The sequence below is a fragment of the Leptodactylus fuscus genome, chromosome 9, assembly GCF_031893055.1.
Source record: "Leptodactylus fuscus isolate aLepFus1 chromosome 9, aLepFus1.hap2, whole genome shotgun sequence".
Taxonomy (NCBI): Eukaryota; Metazoa; Chordata; class Amphibia; order Anura; family Leptodactylidae; genus Leptodactylus; species Leptodactylus fuscus.
This window is the reverse complement of record NC_134273.1, coordinates 53,575,511-53,594,128: the sequence shown is the minus strand read 5'-3', so window position 1 is coordinate 53,594,128 and position 18,618 is coordinate 53,575,511. Positions and strand designations below refer to the sequence as shown.

General features: G+C 39.1%; 1 protein-coding gene across 1 annotated transcript in view; it reads left to right on the top strand.

The window, feature by feature from the left end:
* Positions 1-18,618, top strand: part of HMCN1 (hemicentin 1) — a 222,579-nt gene that overhangs the window by 45,318 nt on the left and 158,643 nt on the right. Inside the window, exons 5-21 of the mRNA XM_075286727.1 lie at positions 1,717-1,888; positions 4,350-4,456; positions 4,736-4,856; positions 6,370-6,633; positions 8,401-8,545; positions 8,916-9,037; positions 10,154-10,429; positions 11,068-11,209; positions 12,027-12,154; positions 12,429-12,548; positions 12,634-12,792; positions 12,885-13,067; positions 13,834-13,929; positions 14,032-14,159; positions 15,321-15,465; positions 17,667-17,779; positions 18,073-18,232. Of these exons, the coding sequence (XP_075142828.1) occupies positions 1,717-1,888; positions 4,350-4,456; positions 4,736-4,856; positions 6,370-6,633; positions 8,401-8,545; positions 8,916-9,037; positions 10,154-10,429; positions 11,068-11,209; positions 12,027-12,154; positions 12,429-12,548; positions 12,634-12,792; positions 12,885-13,067; positions 13,834-13,929; positions 14,032-14,159; positions 15,321-15,465; positions 17,667-17,779; positions 18,073-18,232 (2,581 nt within the window). The remainder of the gene's footprint in view (positions 1-1,716; positions 1,889-4,349; positions 4,457-4,735; positions 4,857-6,369; positions 6,634-8,400; positions 8,546-8,915; positions 9,038-10,153; positions 10,430-11,067; positions 11,210-12,026; positions 12,155-12,428; positions 12,549-12,633; positions 12,793-12,884; positions 13,068-13,833; positions 13,930-14,031; positions 14,160-15,320; positions 15,466-17,666; positions 17,780-18,072; positions 18,233-18,618) is intronic.

The window sequence follows — 18,618 nt, the reverse complement described above, 5'->3', positions numbered from 1 at the left end:
ATTCATTTAGCAAAAACCTTAGTGGGCAGGTTTGTGCATCCATCCATTAGTAAACTAAATACATAGAGAAACATTGTTATGGTGTATATCACTAAGAATATCTAATGGCATCATATGTCTTAAAGACAACTACTACTAGCTAGAAGAAAAAAAGAAGCAAGCGGCAAGCATAGTTTTGGATAACACCTTAAGTATTGCCAATGACCTATACTGGAGATTTAGATGCAACAATGTGAGACAGAATTATTCACCGATTATTATCGTAAAGGGCTGCCCAATCTGGACAGTTTTATTTAGAAGGGTCCCTAACAACAACCTGAGTGCAGGGCGTTTCACTACTACGGACCCCCAAAATCAGCTGTAATCAATGCTAACACCTCTGGATTCTGCAGAGCAAGAGACACTGTTGTGGCTGCTGTCAGGTTTATGAATGAAGATCCCTTTCATTTAACTCAGAGATCCAAGAGGCTACGCCCGCATATTCTTTTTTTTCTTCATTATTTTGAGTCAAAGACAAAAATTGATTATAAAAGCAGAAGTTAAAATGCTTCCATTATGTATACCAATTGTTTTGTATAGACTCCTGAGTTTAGCTAAAAAAAATGCAGCAAAATCTGCAACACAAATGGGCTGGTATCAGCCCGTATTAACTTACCACTCCTCGCCCCTGCTCACTAACTCCTCTTCCCTCTGCGTCATCATGACCTAATGTGCAGCACACAGGTCCCATTGAAGGCTGAAGAGGAAAGAGGAGACCAAAAACAGGAGCTGGGAGTGGTAAGTGAATGCAGCCTGGTTCTCCCCAATTCTGCTGATCTGCTTGTTAAAACTGGATCGGCAGAACCGAGGATAAGTTAGCCTGTGACCTACAAGATAAGTCCAATACTCATCTGTCTTCTCTCTGGTGCCTCCACTTCTTCCTCCTCTAAGCATCCAACAGTGAACCTAGTGCAGGGAGAAAGAGCTGAACCAGGGAGCAGACATTTAAGTAATGGTAAGTAAGGACCTAATACTGCTATAGGGGAGAACCAGTGAACAGGCCACTTTATGGCCCATACAGTGACCCCTTCACTATTCCCCCATACAGTGGGCCCTTCACTATTCCCCCCATACAGTGGCCACTTCTCTGGTCCTCACACATTATATTGTGTGGGGGAAGTGATGGGGGCTAGGTTTTGTGTGTGAAGAAATTAAAAGTGTGCCATTTGCAATAAAAATTCACAAAATAGTTAATTTACATTTAATGTTAAAGAGGACCCTTCATGTCTTTCTAGATGTATTGACTTTCTACCAGTATATAATACCACACATCTATAAGGAGGTGAAAGGTATTCTTTAATGGTTAAGGCCCCACGTAGCGAACCGGAGTCAAAAAGTTGTATGGAAAAAACATGGTGGAAACGTATCATGTTTTTTTTCTGCAGCACTTTTCAGAAAAAGTCCATTATGGATATTTTTCTGCAATGGGTGGGGGGATTAGCCAGTATCCCATCTACTTTGCAGGTATGTTTAGGCTATGTGGAGCCCTGGCCTAAAAAAATGTCAGTCTGAGTGGTCAACACGCTTGCCCTAGTTTAAGCATAACAGCAAACTTTCATTAAACAAAATGTATATATTATTATTTTTGTCTTCTTTTCTTGTAATGTTCCTTTATTTATCTATTTTCTTTTAAATATTTGATACAAAGTTTGGTAACAATGATATGTCTTTATTCAGGTGTTAAAGTGGGTAGAGGAAGCTGTTCAGGCCTCAAAGGTTCACCTTGTATCTACAGACCACCTGAGTGGTGCATTACACACATGGGAAATTCCATTTGATCCAAGTCTTAAGGAGGTTACTGTGTCACTAAGTGGACCTTCTCCAAATATTGAACTCTATGATCCTCTTGGTAAGGTTCATTACAAGACTAAAAACGGTTAATTCTCTGTGCCATGATAGGAAATGATATCGTTGACATTTCATTTATGAACGAGGTTGTACACAAATATCATAGGCTCCCATTGTAAAATGGAGTAAGAGTCCCCCTGTGATGTTTTTAGGAATTAGAGGATTTGTTTTTACTAAAATAATTCATGCTCACCCCGAAGGCTTTACTAATATGATGTAGTCTACCCATCACCATAGTCTTCATGTTTTCGTTAAATTTGCACCTTAAAGTGTAACTAAACTTTTCAGCAACTTTTCATTTTTAAATTAATAAATGTTGTAAAATATTTTAACTGATTTTAGCATCTTGCCATGAAATCCTGCACTGAAATCCAGAAATACAGCATTTCACAAAAAGGAGACAAACTTGTTAATAAAATAAGTTCCAACACCTATTAACCCCTACCCCTACTATACCATACAATTCACCTATAAGGAATAGTTTGTAAAACAAAAAAACACAACACAAAGTTTTTCAATATCAAAAGTATAACAAATTTATTAATATACACAAAACTACTCAATAAAAAAAATCCAAAAATTAAAGACAATTAATAATTAATATAAATTCAAGGTCACGGTGTCACAAATATGCATTACATAAAGAGAAAAAAAATGTATCCATCAATAAATACTATACACTAATATTAGATCGTTCCCCATACAATAAGTCATGGATTTGTCTATTTCAATCCACAACCAAACAGGTGCAAAAAAGAGGACCAAATATAAACAAATAAAAAAATAAATACATAAGCACCCTATAAAGTTGTGCACACCATGATCAGTCAAATCTTAAATGGCCACACATGCCTAGCCCACATATAGTTCTAACATACTATGACATATAAGAAGTATATAGAAGTTTTGACCTCCACCTGCAGCCCCAAGAGATAAGATAATCCTTTAATAGTCCCACCACGGGGAAACTCAGTGTGTTACAGAAGCATGGATAATACAATAATATATTACAAGAAAGAACACATACAAGCTCAGATATTCTCAACTAAGGGTATAATAAATGCTACATATAGACGTAACTAAGGACAAATTAGCATATAAAAATTCTGATAGTCTCTCCAATGTACGTTCGACTAGGGAGAGATTAATGGTTATTTTACCACCCTTATTGAACGGTTAGTATACTCCCCCGGTGTTATTTTTACAGGAGGGGTTTTAACACTCTCCTGTTTTGGTTTTAGGAATTATTTAGGACACTGTTTGTGTATTAACCTGTTGGTTCACTATGATGCAAGTAGCGTCAGTAAAAGAACATTAACCTATTGTTTCTTACCAGAGAATTGAACTATATTCTATAGGTGTACTGGTATTATTTCCCTAGTCCCTTCCTTCCCACATTTATTTGTAGTAGTTGCCGATTTTAATTGGATTATTAAAATTTTTATATGCTAATTTGTCCTTACTTACATACAAGCTCAGAAAAGCAGATAGAAAATAAACAAGGAGTCAGAGCAACTAAAAAGAAAAGAAAGACGTCAGGATCATTTAGTTCTCTGTACGGAGTGCTCTACGCTTAGCCTGATGTTGATTATACAGCCTGACCATAGTTGGGAGGAAGGATCTCCGATAGCGCGCCTTCTCACACTTGGGGTGAAGCAGTTGGTCACTTACAGTACTGCCCAGTGCTATCATAGTCTCATACATGGGATGGGAGTTGTTCTCCAGCATGGAGCTCACCATGGACAGTATCCTTCTGTCACCCACCACCTGTACTGGGTCCAGGGGGCTCCCCAGGACAGAGATGGCCTTTCTAACCAGCCTGTAAAGTCTATTAATGTCCCTGGCCAATATGCTACTCAACCAGCAGTCCACTCTAAAGAAGATGGCTGATACTACCACAGGGTTGAAAATGACACAAATGTTGGCAGAAAATCAAAAGCGTTTGAGATTGAAGCCCCACGTTGTGAAAACGCAGCTTTTTAAAGTACCTGCAAAGTGGATGGATTAGCTAAAATTGCAGAAAAAAATCTGAAGCAGAAAATTAGCTTTTTAGAAAATGCCGGTATTTGCAAATCGCAGCATATCAATTATAACGGAGGAAACGCTGGTGTTTTCTGTATAGGTATAATAGGGACAGGAAGACTGCAGAGGAAAAAAATATGTGATGCATCTCCGCAGTGTTTTTTTTTTTTTTTTCACTTCGTGGGGCCATAGCCTGAAATTTTAGGTACAAGTTGTAATGTATGTCTTAATATTTGTCATTTTGAAAGTTGTGAGGGATATTGTAATAGGATTATGCCCATTGCAGATAGTGGGAGCTTTCCATGTCTAACAATTGTAATATCATTTTCAGTTTCTTGAAATATGTTTAGATTTCAAAACTTCTCTTTTTGGAAATGTATTGTGAAAAATGTTTCTTGATACTTGGAGACAAAATATTGTCATTTTTTTTCTCATTTTAGGGAAGCAGATGAAACCAGAAACAGGCCTAAATGAGTTATTAAATATATTTAATTCTGCCAAGGTGCTAAATATTAAAGAACCCGTGCCTGGTACTTGGAAAATAAAGGTAACATGGTATCTGTTATTATTCTTGGCCATATTCACTGCACATGTAAAAACACAAGTATAAGCCTAAAGGATTGCTATATGACATTTATAGGGAAAAATAAATAATACAAATAGAGAAAATCATTTGGAGAAATTAGAACATTTTTTGGCCATAAATCGCTTCTCCTTCTGCTCTATGTGTGAACAAGATTAAACCATGAATATTAAAATTTTCATTTTTTTATGATATAGTGTTTAGAGATTACAACTACAACTTCATTTTCTGATTGTTTTTCAGACATCAAGTAATGGACGTCATTCTGTGAGAATCACTGGAGTCAGTACTGTAGACTTCAGAGCAGGATTTTCTAACAAGCCTACCTTAGATTTCAGTAAAACATCCAGCAGACCTATACAAGGTGAGTTCTCTTGTCCAAGAATTTAACCACTTCCCGCCGCTGGCAATTTTCAAATTTCGTCTTTGACTCCTCACCTTCCAAAAGCCATAACTTTTTTATATTTCTGTTCACAGAGCCGAGCCTTAAATTTTTGTGGCATAAATTTACTTTGTAATTATGTAATATTCTGTATGTATTCTGAAAAAATTCTGAATGGGCTGGAATTGGTGAAAAACTGCGTTTGTTATGGGATTTGTTTTATTCACTAAGAAAGATTGGGCTTTGCAATTTTAACATTCCCTATCCTTTTTTTTCCCTCTCTACTCTTTCAGAAGCCATGTATGCTCAGCTAGGTTAAATATCCATATGTTAGTGAACATGGGAAGAATATGCAAATCTGACTTCTATTATGTAATTATTATGCCAGTGCCTCAAGTATGCACACCAATAGAGGGCACTGACTGAGAATGTGCAAGTCTATCTTCTATGATGTAATTAGGAAGACAGAGTCTCAGTCAAACACACCTATGGAGGACGCTCCCTTTAACATCATGCCGACCTTCTCAGAGGCCTTTGTTTGCAATGATGTTGGGATTATACCAGGTACAGTCTCACAGCCAAGGACAGCTGTTTCGATGTGTTGCATCTCATCAGCTTGGCGCAGAGAGGACTGATCTGGCAGAGGTGAGAGGCTTAGACAGGGTTGGGGGGATATTGTCACTCCATAAGGAGAGAACCACCATTTAGGTGTGTGGAGTCAAGTCAGCGTCCTCTATTGGTGTGCATACTTTAGGCACTGGCATCCTATTTACATCATGGAAGTCAGATTTGCATATTCTTCCCATGTTCCTTTGCACAGTGGAGCGCTCATGGCTTAATAAGACTCCACACACCTAAATGGTGGTTCTCTCCTTATGGAATGACGATATCCCCTCAACTATGTGTTAGTGGTGAGCTTCAACCAGAGAGTAAATAGGATAGTATATCCCAAATTTTCATCCCAAATCCCACTGGTTGTGCTCACAATGAGAACCTGGACAGTTTAGGTGAGCTCCTAAAAGACGTTTTTCTGTAATACTTCATTCCTGAGGGTTAATTGTCAAGATAGCTATAAAATTCCTTCCCAATATTATATAGAGAAGGTTCTCCAGACACTGCACAAGATGAGAATATTTTTACATGCGACCAAAAAGAATATAGAAAAAAAATTGCACTGCAGCACTCAAATAAAAATGGTCATTTATTCCGTTATGCTTTAAAATCTTCCAGGAATCCTCTGTTTATCAATTCTTGGTGAAAAATTTATGTATAAGTGACTAGAGATATATGGCAGGGCCACTCAGTATTTTTTTTCTGTATTCAAACAATATTACATATGAGCTCAGTGTGAAGAAAACTTAATGTCCCAAAGTCAACTTTGTCTTTAAAAAAATGTATTGTCTATTAACTTTCTCCTGTGACCTTCTGTAGATCACATAGATAAATCTGCGGATGGTTACTGATTCCCTGATGCGTTATGTAATTTTTCTTACAGGGATTCCCACGTATATTCTCTTAAACACCACAGGCTTACATCACCCTGCAAGGATTGATCGTCTGGAGTTGTTAACTACTTCAGGACTTCTTCTAAAGACAATTCCCATAAAATATTATCCTGATAGAATACCATATGAAATATGGAATGTATCTGAATTTATTCCACCAACAGAACCATTTTTTCTAAGAATAACAGGATATGATAAAGATGATTATCTGTTTCAGAGAGCATCAAGTGTTTCATTTTCTAATATTGTACCAGGTAACTGCTGAATCCTTAAAGATCCCTGTAACCTGTTTAAGCCCTATTATGAGCTATGCATAAAACCCATGAGCAAATCAAATCAAACAAGCTTTATTGGCACGTCCGAATAGATATTTGGCATTGCTAAAGCTAGTAAAGTGTGTGTGTGTGTGTGTGTGGGGGAGTTGGATTTGGGTGGTTGAGTGGTAGGTATGGGGGGGTGGGGTGGGTGGTTTGATGTATAACAGTCCGTAGAGTCTCATCTTCCTCTTACTTGGTGACCGCTATATGGGAAGGTGGGGTGGGGTGGGTGGTTTGGGGTATAACAGTCCGTGGGGTCTCATCTTCCTCTTGTTTGGTGACAGCTGGACACGTATTGGGCAGCGATCTCCACAGTGGCCTCTTCTTCTCCCAGTAGGATGTAGAGTTTCCTCTTCTTTTCTGCAGATGTGAAGTCTGGGATGTGGGCAGAGAGTCTTTGGTAGTAGACGGCCCTCATTGCTGAGTATTTGGTGCAGTGTAGCAGGAAGTGGGTCTCGTCTTCTAGGGCCCCCTAGTCACAGTGCTGGCACAGTCTGTTCTCCCGTGGCTTGTACGTCTGCCTGTGTCGCCCCGTCTCCATCTCCAGGTTGTGGGTGCTCAGTCTGTACCGGCTCAGGGTCTGTCTGTGTTCAGAGTGAGGTATTCTCTCCGGGTAGGTGGCCATGGTGTAGTCCCTTTGTAGGGATTGGTACACGGTGAGTTTCTTGGAGTTATTTATTTTGTTTCTCCATTCTTCAATGTACCGCTCTCTGTTTACCTCTGTGGTCGCCTTTATTTCGGCCTTGGTTATCATCTGTTGGTGTTTTTGGTTTGGTGGTTGGCTGTTGTTTGGTTGGGGGGTGTCTGGTTTGCTCAGGTGGCTTAGCCATGCTTGGTGGTGGTAGGAGTCGGGCTTGCTCCCCTGGATGTATATCTGAAAAGCTAGCACCCTCTTCTGTATGGTGAGCCATAGGGGGAGTCTGCCTAGCTCTGCCCTGCAGGCCATGTTGGAGGTGTTGCGATGGACATGGAGCAGGTATTTGCAGAACTCCAGGTGGAAGTTCTCTGTTGGGCTGGAATCCCACTTTGACCGGTCTGGGTAGGTGGCTGGTCCCCAAACCTCGCTGCCATAGAGAAGGATCGGGGAGATGACTGCGTCAAATATCTTCAGCCAGACCCTCATCGGGGGTTTGAGGTGGTACAGCTGTCTTCTGATGGCGTAGAAGGTTCTGCAGGCTTTTCCTTTCAGGGTTTCTATTGCTGCTTTGAAGCTTCCTGATTGGCTGAGCTCCAGCCCCAGGTAGGTGTAGCTGTTGGTTTTCTCCAAAGTGGAGCCGTTCAGTGTGAATTGTGGGGTGGAGGCTTTATTGTGGCCCTTCTTCTGAAATACCATGACTTTGGTCTTCTTGTGGTTGATGGTTAGGGCCCATGTGGTGCTGAATTTTTCTAGCACTGACAGGCTTTCTTGGAGGCCTTTCTCAGTGGGGGACAGGTGTAGGAGCTCGTCGGTGTATAGCAGGAACTTTACCTCCTGGTCGTTCAGGGTGAGGCTGTAACCAGTTCATTGATATAGATGTTGAAGAGCGTTGGGCTCAGGCTACAGCTTTGTCTGACTCCTCGGGCCTGTTGGAAGTATGCTGTCCTTTTCCCATTCTCATGTAACCCTGCATTCTATGGTCACTGTATTATTGTATTAGTATTATTGATCACATTAAATTATTTATTGTTTGTGACACTTTCTATCTACTACATTTATACTCATAGGTCCTCCAAAAGTGTCAATGCCTAAGGTAACGCCTGGCTACTATCTACAACGTGGTCGTATTCCGTGCTATGTGGAAAGTCTTATACCTGTATCAGTGCATTTTAGAAAGAACGGCATCAGACTTGGTATAGAACAAAAATTCCAGTATGTATAATTGTTACTAAAATAAAATGTTGCAATGTCTAAAAGTAGATAAAACCTATCCAAGTGACACAGTAGTATGCAAATAAAGGTACAACTAAGAGAAAAAAGTATTTTTGTTGGACCAGTCCCCCTCCCTAATTTTCAATATGCATTTAATGTAATGCTTTATTGTTGTTATTCATTTCCTTACACATTGCTTTGGAGATTGTTTTTCACCTCTAAATCTAAAACGCTATCACTGAAACAATCCATTTTCACCCAACTATTGGGATCCACACTAGGCTTTGCCTGCAGAAACCTTGACTGTAGCCTAACAAAGGATAATTCATTGCTAGAACTGGTTATAATTTATCAACTAATTTATTCATAGAGAATCTACGGAAGCAATCTGGGAAATTGCTAATGTGACTTCCTATGATGAGGGCTACTATGAATGTTTTGCTGTTAGCAGTGCTGGACGTGCACAAGCTCAGACATTTCTAGATGTAAATGGTAAGTAATATGCTAGAACTGATATAAAGTGCAGTCTGCAAAATGATCTGAAGAAACCATTTGGAAGATGAGACATAAAATACAATATTTGAATTGTTTTTTTCAGCACCATGTACACAATCATCATTCACTTCTTATAGGCAGAGATGTCTATGATTATAGTGATCTAATCTAATGAGCGAACAGTAAAATGTTTGAGATTCGATATTCGTTTCGAGTAGCCCCTCAATATTCAACTACTCGAATCGAATATCGAACCCTATTATAGTCTAATGAGGGGAAAATGCTCGTTTCAAGGGTAGGCAACGTTCGATCAAATTATATTTACCAAGTCCACGAGTGAGGGTCGGGCTGGATCCTCCGAGAAGTCTTCTCCGTGCAGTGTCCCCGCGGCATCTTCCGGCTCTGAATTCATTCTGCCAGGCATCGGGCCTGGGCAGAGCCGACTGCGCATGTCCGCACTACAAGCAGGCATGCGCAGTCGGCTCTGCCCAGGCCCGTTGCCTGGCAGAGTGAATTCAGAGCCGAAAGACGCCGCGGGGACGCTGCAAGGAGAAGACTTCTAAAGGTAGGAGAAGAACCAGCGTTGATTGGCCGACTGTATAGCATTCAGCCAATCAATGCTGGTTCTGCATCGAACTTTTCCATTCGAATAGTGAGTGGTATTCGATTGAGTACGAGTATTTCGAATACCTTAGTATTCGATCAAATACCTACTCGATCGAACGTTACTCGCTCATCTCTAATCACAATTATTAGTGTATAATAATAAGACTCTCGCACTGCCGTATTCATTATAATAGACTCTTAGGGTGCATTCACATGGAGAAAAATGGGGCTGAATTTGGATGTGGAATCTGCGTCAGATTCAGCGCTGAAAAAAAGCCTCCCCTTTTTTCAGCGCTGAATCTCACGCGGATTCCTCACCAAATTCAGCGCCATTTTCCTCAGTGTGAATGCACCCTTAGAGAAAAGATCGATTGTGAGGTTGTCAGCTTTTGAACTTTAAGGTTGAGATGCATGCAGACTGAGCTTATGTGTACGTTATTCTATATATAAATCTATATATGTGTAGATGCCGACTTACAGCTTTTTTTGTCTTTGTATGCTTTGTAGAACCCCCTCCTGTACTTAAAACTTCAAATAACGTTACTGTTAAAATTGGAGAAGAAGCTATATTAATATGTGATGTCCTGAGCACAGTCCGATACAATTTAACATGGTGGAGAAAAACCCTTAACTTAAGGCTGGCCAATACTCTTGGGATTCATGTTTTGAGTGACAACTCCTTAAAGATAACACGTGTAAACATCAGCGACGCTGGAGAATACGTGTGTTCGGCATCCAATCAGGGTGGAACAACTGCAGTTACATCATATCTTATTGTACAAGGTACTTGTTTGCACACAAACCCACATTACTATGGCAGCAACTTAAAGCAGATTTGACCCTTGTTCATGGGGAAACCCTTAGGCCGGTGACTGCGACAGAGGACATCCTCCATGTCGAGAGGAGAGACAATTTCACCAGCAACATAGACAGGAATTCTTTACTGTAAGAGCAGTGAGGCTATGGGACTCATTGCCCCAGGACGTGGTGATGGTGGATTCATTGAGTAAGTTTGCAGGTTATGGGTTTTAGATTTTGGCAAGGACAACTTGATCCAAGGTTTTATAACGATTGCCAGATTGGAGTCGGGAAGGAATTTTTTTTCCTCTGACATGGGGTAATTGACACAAGCTTCATGGTTTTTTTTGCCTTCCTGTGGATCTACACTGTAGGGTTATAGGTTGGACTTAATGGACTTTTGTGTTAATCCAACCTCATCTACTATGTAACTAAGTGAGGTAAACCAACAGTGCAGACTGCTGTGTCACCAAGCCAGATAGGAACCATTGACACCTGTGATGCTATTTATAAAATGAAAAAGTAAACCTTTGTCTTATCCTACCCCAGACAATTCTTCAATTTTAGCACAATAGTGTTTATAGTAATTTGCTGTTTCTCTAATCTCAGTATTTTCTTTATAGATCCACCAAAAGTTGTTGTTGATCCAAAAAATGTAACATTTACCAAAGGATCTGGTATTAAATTAAAATGTGTTGCAACAGGCTATCCTGTCCCCCAGATAGTTTGGACTCACAATGACATATTTGTCAGATTTTCCACAAGGTAGGTTTATAATCGCTTCTGACTCTATGAACCCTAATTCCAAATATAAATGTCTACAGAATTAAAACCATACTGAATGTTTTACAGAGAGGTCTCAATGACAAACATTGCTGACTACACAAGCAAATGTCTGATGTATAGGGTGGTTCAACCACACACACATGCACACACACTCCTGTACAAATACACACACATATACACACACATACATACACATAGACACACATACATACGCACGCATGCATACATACACACATATATATACATACACACACGCATACATACACATAGACACACATACATATACACACACATACATACACATGCACATAAATAAACATACACATGCATACACACACACATACATACACACACATACATACACATGCACATAAATACACATACATACACATAGACACACATACATACACACACATGCATACATACACACACATACATACACATGCACATAAATACACATACACATGCATACACACATACATACACGCATACACACACACACACACACACATATACACACACACATTGGCACTGACCCATTTACCTGTTTATCTTAAATGAAAGAGATTTAATCTGAAACTATTACTGTAACTCAGTTGAATAAGACTACATGGGGATTTATGACACAACGCCTGTGTTATCAGTAGGGTCCGTGTTCCTGCCTCTATTAATGCCATATCTACTGTTGTTCATGTGTCATCAATGTTTGTTGTAAGAGAACAATGTAATACCTGCTGTACATTTTCTATAGGACTTGCATTTTAATTTACGGTAACCTTTTATCTTATTATGGTAGATATATATTAACACAAGATGGGACCTTTTTTATAAAAAATGCCATGGAGAGAGACTCGGGGGTTTATACATGTCTAGCAGCGAATGCTGCTGGAACGGATAGACAGTCGTCAGTTCTTGTCTACATTGGTACGTATAAAGAGAACAGGTGAATTAATTTGCTACATTAATAGGTAAAATAACTGACCAGTTCACAAGTATATCCATCCATGTTTATTTCTAATGGTACCAACCATTTAGCTGCTTTGAACTGGCAGATAACTCAGTTGCTCCTAGAAGCAGCAGAAACATGGCAAATCGAACATGTACATTCAGATCATACACATAAGATATAACCGATATACCCATGTGACATTGTTATTTTGCAAATTGCATTTTATATTTGCATTTGCCTTTTTTTCAGAGGCACCAGTTGTGACGGTTGTAAAAAAAGAAATGTTGGTTGCAGTTAATACAGAGACTATAATGGAATGTAAAGCTACCGGCATTCCAAAGCCCCATGTACACTGGTTTAAAGGTTCTGGTGAGCGCAACGTATTTCCACATTACACTCTAGTTTATATTCTTAACAATATATTTTGATATTCTTGAAATATTATTTTATCCAGGTGACATACCATTAAGTGCATCCCCATTAATATCTATTGAGAACCATCTTGGAACTTTAACCCTTAAAAAAACAAAGTATCCTGATGCCGGAGACTATACCTGTGTGGCAGCTAATGAAGCTGGAAAGGCTAGTGGGCAAGTGTCGCTAAGTGTTGGCTGTAAGTTGATATATAGTATTATGTCTCACATACATACTATACTTTTATATGTAAATTTAATAATATTTCATGGCACAGTAACTTTCTTCTAGCTGCACCAGTGTTCACAGCAACTCCAGAGGACACAGCAATGGATATAGGATCAGATGTGACATTGTCCTGTACTGCACAAGGGATTCCAGAACCAAAAATAAAGTGGAGAAAATTAAATAACACATCAGCATCTTCAAAGCCAGTTATATATAACCAAAAAACTGGAACACTGCAGATCAAAAGTAAGTCTTTAGGCAACAAGATAACAAACATGGGTCACTTTAGCAAAATGGAATGGGGCTCCTCCTAACCCTTGTATGTGTTCATATGCAAGAATTCAGGAAATTAAAAGGTTATGATTAATATGGCTTTCATTGCCCTCTATCGTCCACAGTCGTGTGTTACTATTCCTCATTACAGTAGCTCCTTTAAAAGAAAAGTGATCCCAATTATTGGGCACCCTAGCTGTTGGTATGGCTGCTCTCCTGGTAGAGGCACGCTTGTCTCTGTGACAAGACATTGCTTGATAAGTAGTCTGGTAAGTGATTGAACTTGTAGTGGAGTTTTTACATTTACATCAAGAAGTTATAAACAGGTGATGAATTATATATTTACTCCACAAAGACGAGGACTCTTATACTATACTTATACTATTCAAGATATGAACGAACAATATACACTCTACTCCATACTTCATGTCAGCCATAATGGCAATTCCTAGGTAATAAGTGAAATAAATGAACTGTCTTACATATGAGCTACCAAAATGTGCCTAAATGGCTAAAGGGAAAGTGCTAGAGTATACAAAATACCCTGGCCAGATGCAGAAAGTTTATGGGAAAACTGTAGAATGTTCCATTATATAACCTATACCATTTGTCTCTCAATATTAGTCTGAAACTGGACAACCCCTTTAAATGTAAATACATTGGGCTACTTGTACCTGCAATAGAAGCTCAACTTCAGCTTGGAATGAAAGCAGCTTTATAACTTTGTGCTATCTTTCAGATCTTTGGGTAGGAGATGATGGTATCTATGTCTGTGAAGCTGAGAATCATTTTGGGAAAGTTCAGTCACAAGTTATTCTTACACTGACTGGACTAGGTAAGATATTTTAACTAGATGGATCTTTTTATGGTATTTTTCTTAGCATAGTGTATTTCTCATCTATATACTCTATTTTTGTTTTATTAAATGCACTTTTAGTCATTCCTGTAATTGGAGAGAGTCCTCAAGTGGTGAATGTTATTGAAGGAAACCAAATCACCCTTCCTTGTGTACTCTTAGCTGGAAATCCACTTCCAATAAGACAGTGGCTTAAAAACAACATTGCGGTAAGTTACTCACTACTGTTCATTATTTCTAGTACTTGGGTATATTGCATTGGACATATTAGACTTAAAGATATATTGTTAAGTGCAAAAGAGAGAAGGCAATGGAACAACTAAGGGATGAGTTTTAGCTTAAATGGGTTTTCCGGGAAATTTTTTTTTTTTTTTTTTTAAAAAAAGGTCAGCTAGTGCTATTAATAGGTCAATAAGCACACCCCAATACCTTTAGCAGTGTTTTGAGTGATTTCTGAGTTTCTCTGGAATCTTCTGCATTTGTTTACTTGGTGTAACTTCCCGTTCCTACAACTACAGTGATGCATTGCTCTTCACTCAGAGCTGACTCAAATTTCTTCCCTCTCTTACTCCCTCTCACACCTCCTCCCTGTTTCCCTAGCTAGTTTCCCACTAGTAGCTTTTCCTAACTAACTCAACCTCCTCACCCCATCATACTTACCTGACTTCCTGTCCGGATCTTTACAGGAGATCACTTTCTTCTGCGGGGCCGACTCCCCTCCTCATGTCTGCTGGCGCCTGCACAATAGAACCAGAGTGTCGGCATGCATTGTAGTCAGCACTCCAGCTCTTTTGCACATGACCATCAGACATCAAGAAGAAGCTACACTATTTTTTTTTTAGATGTGATTTGCTATGTGGGGCCTTAGCTTTACTCTACTTATTCCAATACAGTACTTACACCTAATAATAAAATCTTCCTAACTGATACTTTTAAAGGAGATGTCACACAAGGATGTTTTTTTATTAATGTCATGACCTGTGAGGACAGAACTTTGCAGCTTCTATGGCTACAGAGAATGAGGAGCCTAAAGTCTCTGTTACTGGCTATATATGCCTACCCACTTCACATACAAATGGACTCCTGTAATAATTCTATCAGAGCCCCACCCTGACCTGTGGGAGGCCTTCATACACATTACAGAATTGTCCAGCCCCACCAAATAAGTGGATTCAGACAACTTTTCTCTAGTATGTTAAAAGGGATTTTTTCATTATATTTGCTCCCCCAATGTCAGCTATGCCCATCTTCTATAATCTACACAAAATCTGAAGATCTCACATATGCTAATAGCTACAGAATGTGTATTGGCTGTATATTGTATACAGCATTTGTAAAGATGGGTTTTCTAATATATTTATGTTCTTCAGGTGGTTTCAAACCCATATGTCAGTGTTCGGACAGATGGAAGTCTTCATTTGGAAAGTGCTCATTTGAAAGATGGCGGAGAATATGTGTGTAGAGCGGCGAATGTTGCTGGGACAAGTGAAAGATTAACAACTGTTAATGTATATGGTAAGACAGAATATTAGATCTCTATTGGATATCTTGTACCGATTTTCTAACAACAATAAATTAGGATATAGAAAAGAAAAGTATTGAAATGGCTAATTTTTTTAAAATCATTTTTAATAGCATATGTCTGCTTGTGACTTCCATAAAAGCACATATAGTTTACTCATACAATGTACTGACACTCACTTTTATGCATTGTATTATTTAGGCTAAGGCCCCAAGTTACAGAAAAGCTGCTTTTCTTCATTTCAGATTTTGCTTCAGTTTTTTTTAACTAGAGCTAGGAATGGACTAAGCAGAGGCAGGAAGTATAAGAGTTTCCTAGATATGTCCCATTCCTTCAAGTAAAAAAGCTGTGTTTCTGCAATGTGTGGCCTTAGCCTTAAAATACTAAATCATCTTATTTTGGTGCTTGCCCATGACTACACATGGTAGTTATATTGCAAAAATCTGTGGTTTCATATAAAAATTGACTCTTTTTGATGAGTTGTATACTGTATACTTGTATACTATATATTTTTGACTACTGTGTGCCTGCTTCAAAAATTATGAAATGGCTTTCAAAAACAAGCTATCAAAAGTGATCTCTCCATGGTAGCAGATGTGAAATCACAATGGTGCTGGCATGGAAAGATGTAATGGCACAGGTTTTTGTTTTTTTTTACCTTTTTCAATTTGTTTGATTTTTTTATGCCAACACTGTGGCACCAACAGTGTGATTTAGTAGAATGTGATTGATCAGGCCGCAGGACATGTGTTGCTAACTGGTGGCAGCTGTGGCCACATGAGAGACACTACAGTATGGAATAATATGATGGACGGGCCACAAGAGATGATGTCTGGCCAGTAGCAGCTAGCATCAGCATTACAGTAAATAAAGCATGATACAGGGAGAGTGAGACAGCTGCAGATATATTCATTAGGCATCAGCCAGAGGTGTGAGAAAATCCTCACAGATCCATGTCTGATTCATTTTGATGTTATTCATATTTTTTTTTCCTCCAAATTTGGTAATTCTGCTTGTTAGAACACTACCAGCAGTACTGAACACCATCTCGGCCATTACGATTGAGGGCGGGTTCACACCTGCGCCCGGTCTCCGCTTTCAGGTTTCCGTCTTCTGCCCAAGAAACTGGACAGGAGACAGAAACTGGCAGTCACTTTTCAAACCCGTTCATTTGAATGGGTTTGCAAAGTGTCTGCCTGTGAGCGTCTTCTGCTCTCTGCGACAAAACTGTTTTTTTTTTTAACCAGACACAAAGTCAGACATGCAGGACTTTATGTCCGCTTGAAGAAAAACGCCACGGAGATCACAAAACGCTCACAAGCGCTCACGGGTGGACACTGTCTGCCGGGATTCCATCTCCTGTCGGCAGAAGACGAAAACCTGAAAGCGGAGACCGGGCGCAGATGTGAACCTGCCCTGAGCCTGTATGAGATAAGACTCCCATGGCAAACTTGGCCAGCTCATTTTACTGCACAAAGATAAGATAACCCTTTAATAGTCCCACCATGGGGAACCTACTGGCCCAGAATTCCATGGGGTTAGAGTTAACTGCTAGACTTTCGGTGTACTCTAGGTTCGACTATACCTGCTGATGCATCTGGTGGGTGATAACAACGGCCATGTGCTAGGTGTGGATGCGGCCTGCCTACAAGGAAAATCACAGTGGAAGGAATAGAATAATCTCACTCATTTCCCTTGCCAGTGCCATTACCAAGTCTATTTTGCCAAATAAGCTGCTGATGCCTTTTCATGGAGTACAGAGGGACATAGTTCCTACCTTTGTTCCTGCATGGTCACAACTAAGTTTTTGCTTGCAGATGTTGCACTGTACAAAAAAATTCCCACAAGACTTGTGGGACCTGCACCCAGCCTTTTCTTTTGTTTAGTTCTGCTCTCTACTTTTTGCAAATTTATTAACTATACCTTTACAACTATTCTCAGCGTGTTGTTATTTGCATAATAACCTATGCAGAAAATGGAAAGTATTAAAATGTGTAAATAAATTATTTTCTAGGTGATTTTTTTCATATGCCTAATAGACATTGTGCAGCATATAAACATATTGTGTAAAATATGGTGTATTACACTTCAGAACTTTATTAAAAAAAGAATAGAAAACATGTATCTTGTATCAAGATATTCTCATTGTAGAAGACCAGATTGTAGTAAAACTGATTAACTTTCTTTTATTCAGTTAGTCCAATCATTCAGCATGGACCCCAAATTTTCAGTACAATAGAAGGAAATGCAATATCGTTGCCATGTAAAGCCAGTGGGGTCCCTAAGCCATCAATTATTTGGAGAAAGGTAATTATAATGCAGTAAGTCCCTAGTAATGTGCTATTATTTCTGTTGTAAAAACATTGCAGTATTAAAGGAGTGTTTCTATCTGGGTCATTTATGGCCTTAAATGTCTTATAGGTGCAGGTCACACCTCTGGGACATACAGTATATGTCTTCTGAAACCCAGATGTCCTACCTGCTAATTATAAATATTCCTTCATAACATAACAATGTAGTTTCTTAAGTTGTTCTCATCAATACATTATATTGAATTAGATTTTTCACATTATTTTCAATATAATTTTTTTAACTTTTAGAAAGGAGAGACAATTGTTCCGAACAATGACTCTGTCATCATTGAGCCAGATGGAAGTTTGTTCTTGACCGCTCCAGGAGGAGAGGATTCTGCAGAATATTCTTGTACTGCAGTGAATGCTGCCGGTTATGCAGCACGTAAAGTACAACTTACGGTTTATGGTAAGTTGAAAACAATCATCATTAACATGTACTATAGATAATTGTTACCGTGTCAGCTGTCGTTTTCCCAAACATAACTACTTCAGCTATTCTTAAGGGTACAATTGTAACGCTTTTATGCTCATATTATGAAGACAGATACAAATTGTAGGTCTAAGAATCCAAAATGGGTCATCACACATGTATTATGTCTATAATAAGTCACATAATAGGAAAGAGATGAAGATACCACTGGGAAACATGTGTGGAAGCAATACTGTAGGAACCAGTGACCATTTTATGTTAAAGGGGCTCTATCAGCAAAATCATGCTGATAGAGCCCCACATATGGGTGACTAGCCTTTAAAAAGGCTATTCAGGCACCGTAAAAGTTATATTAAACTACC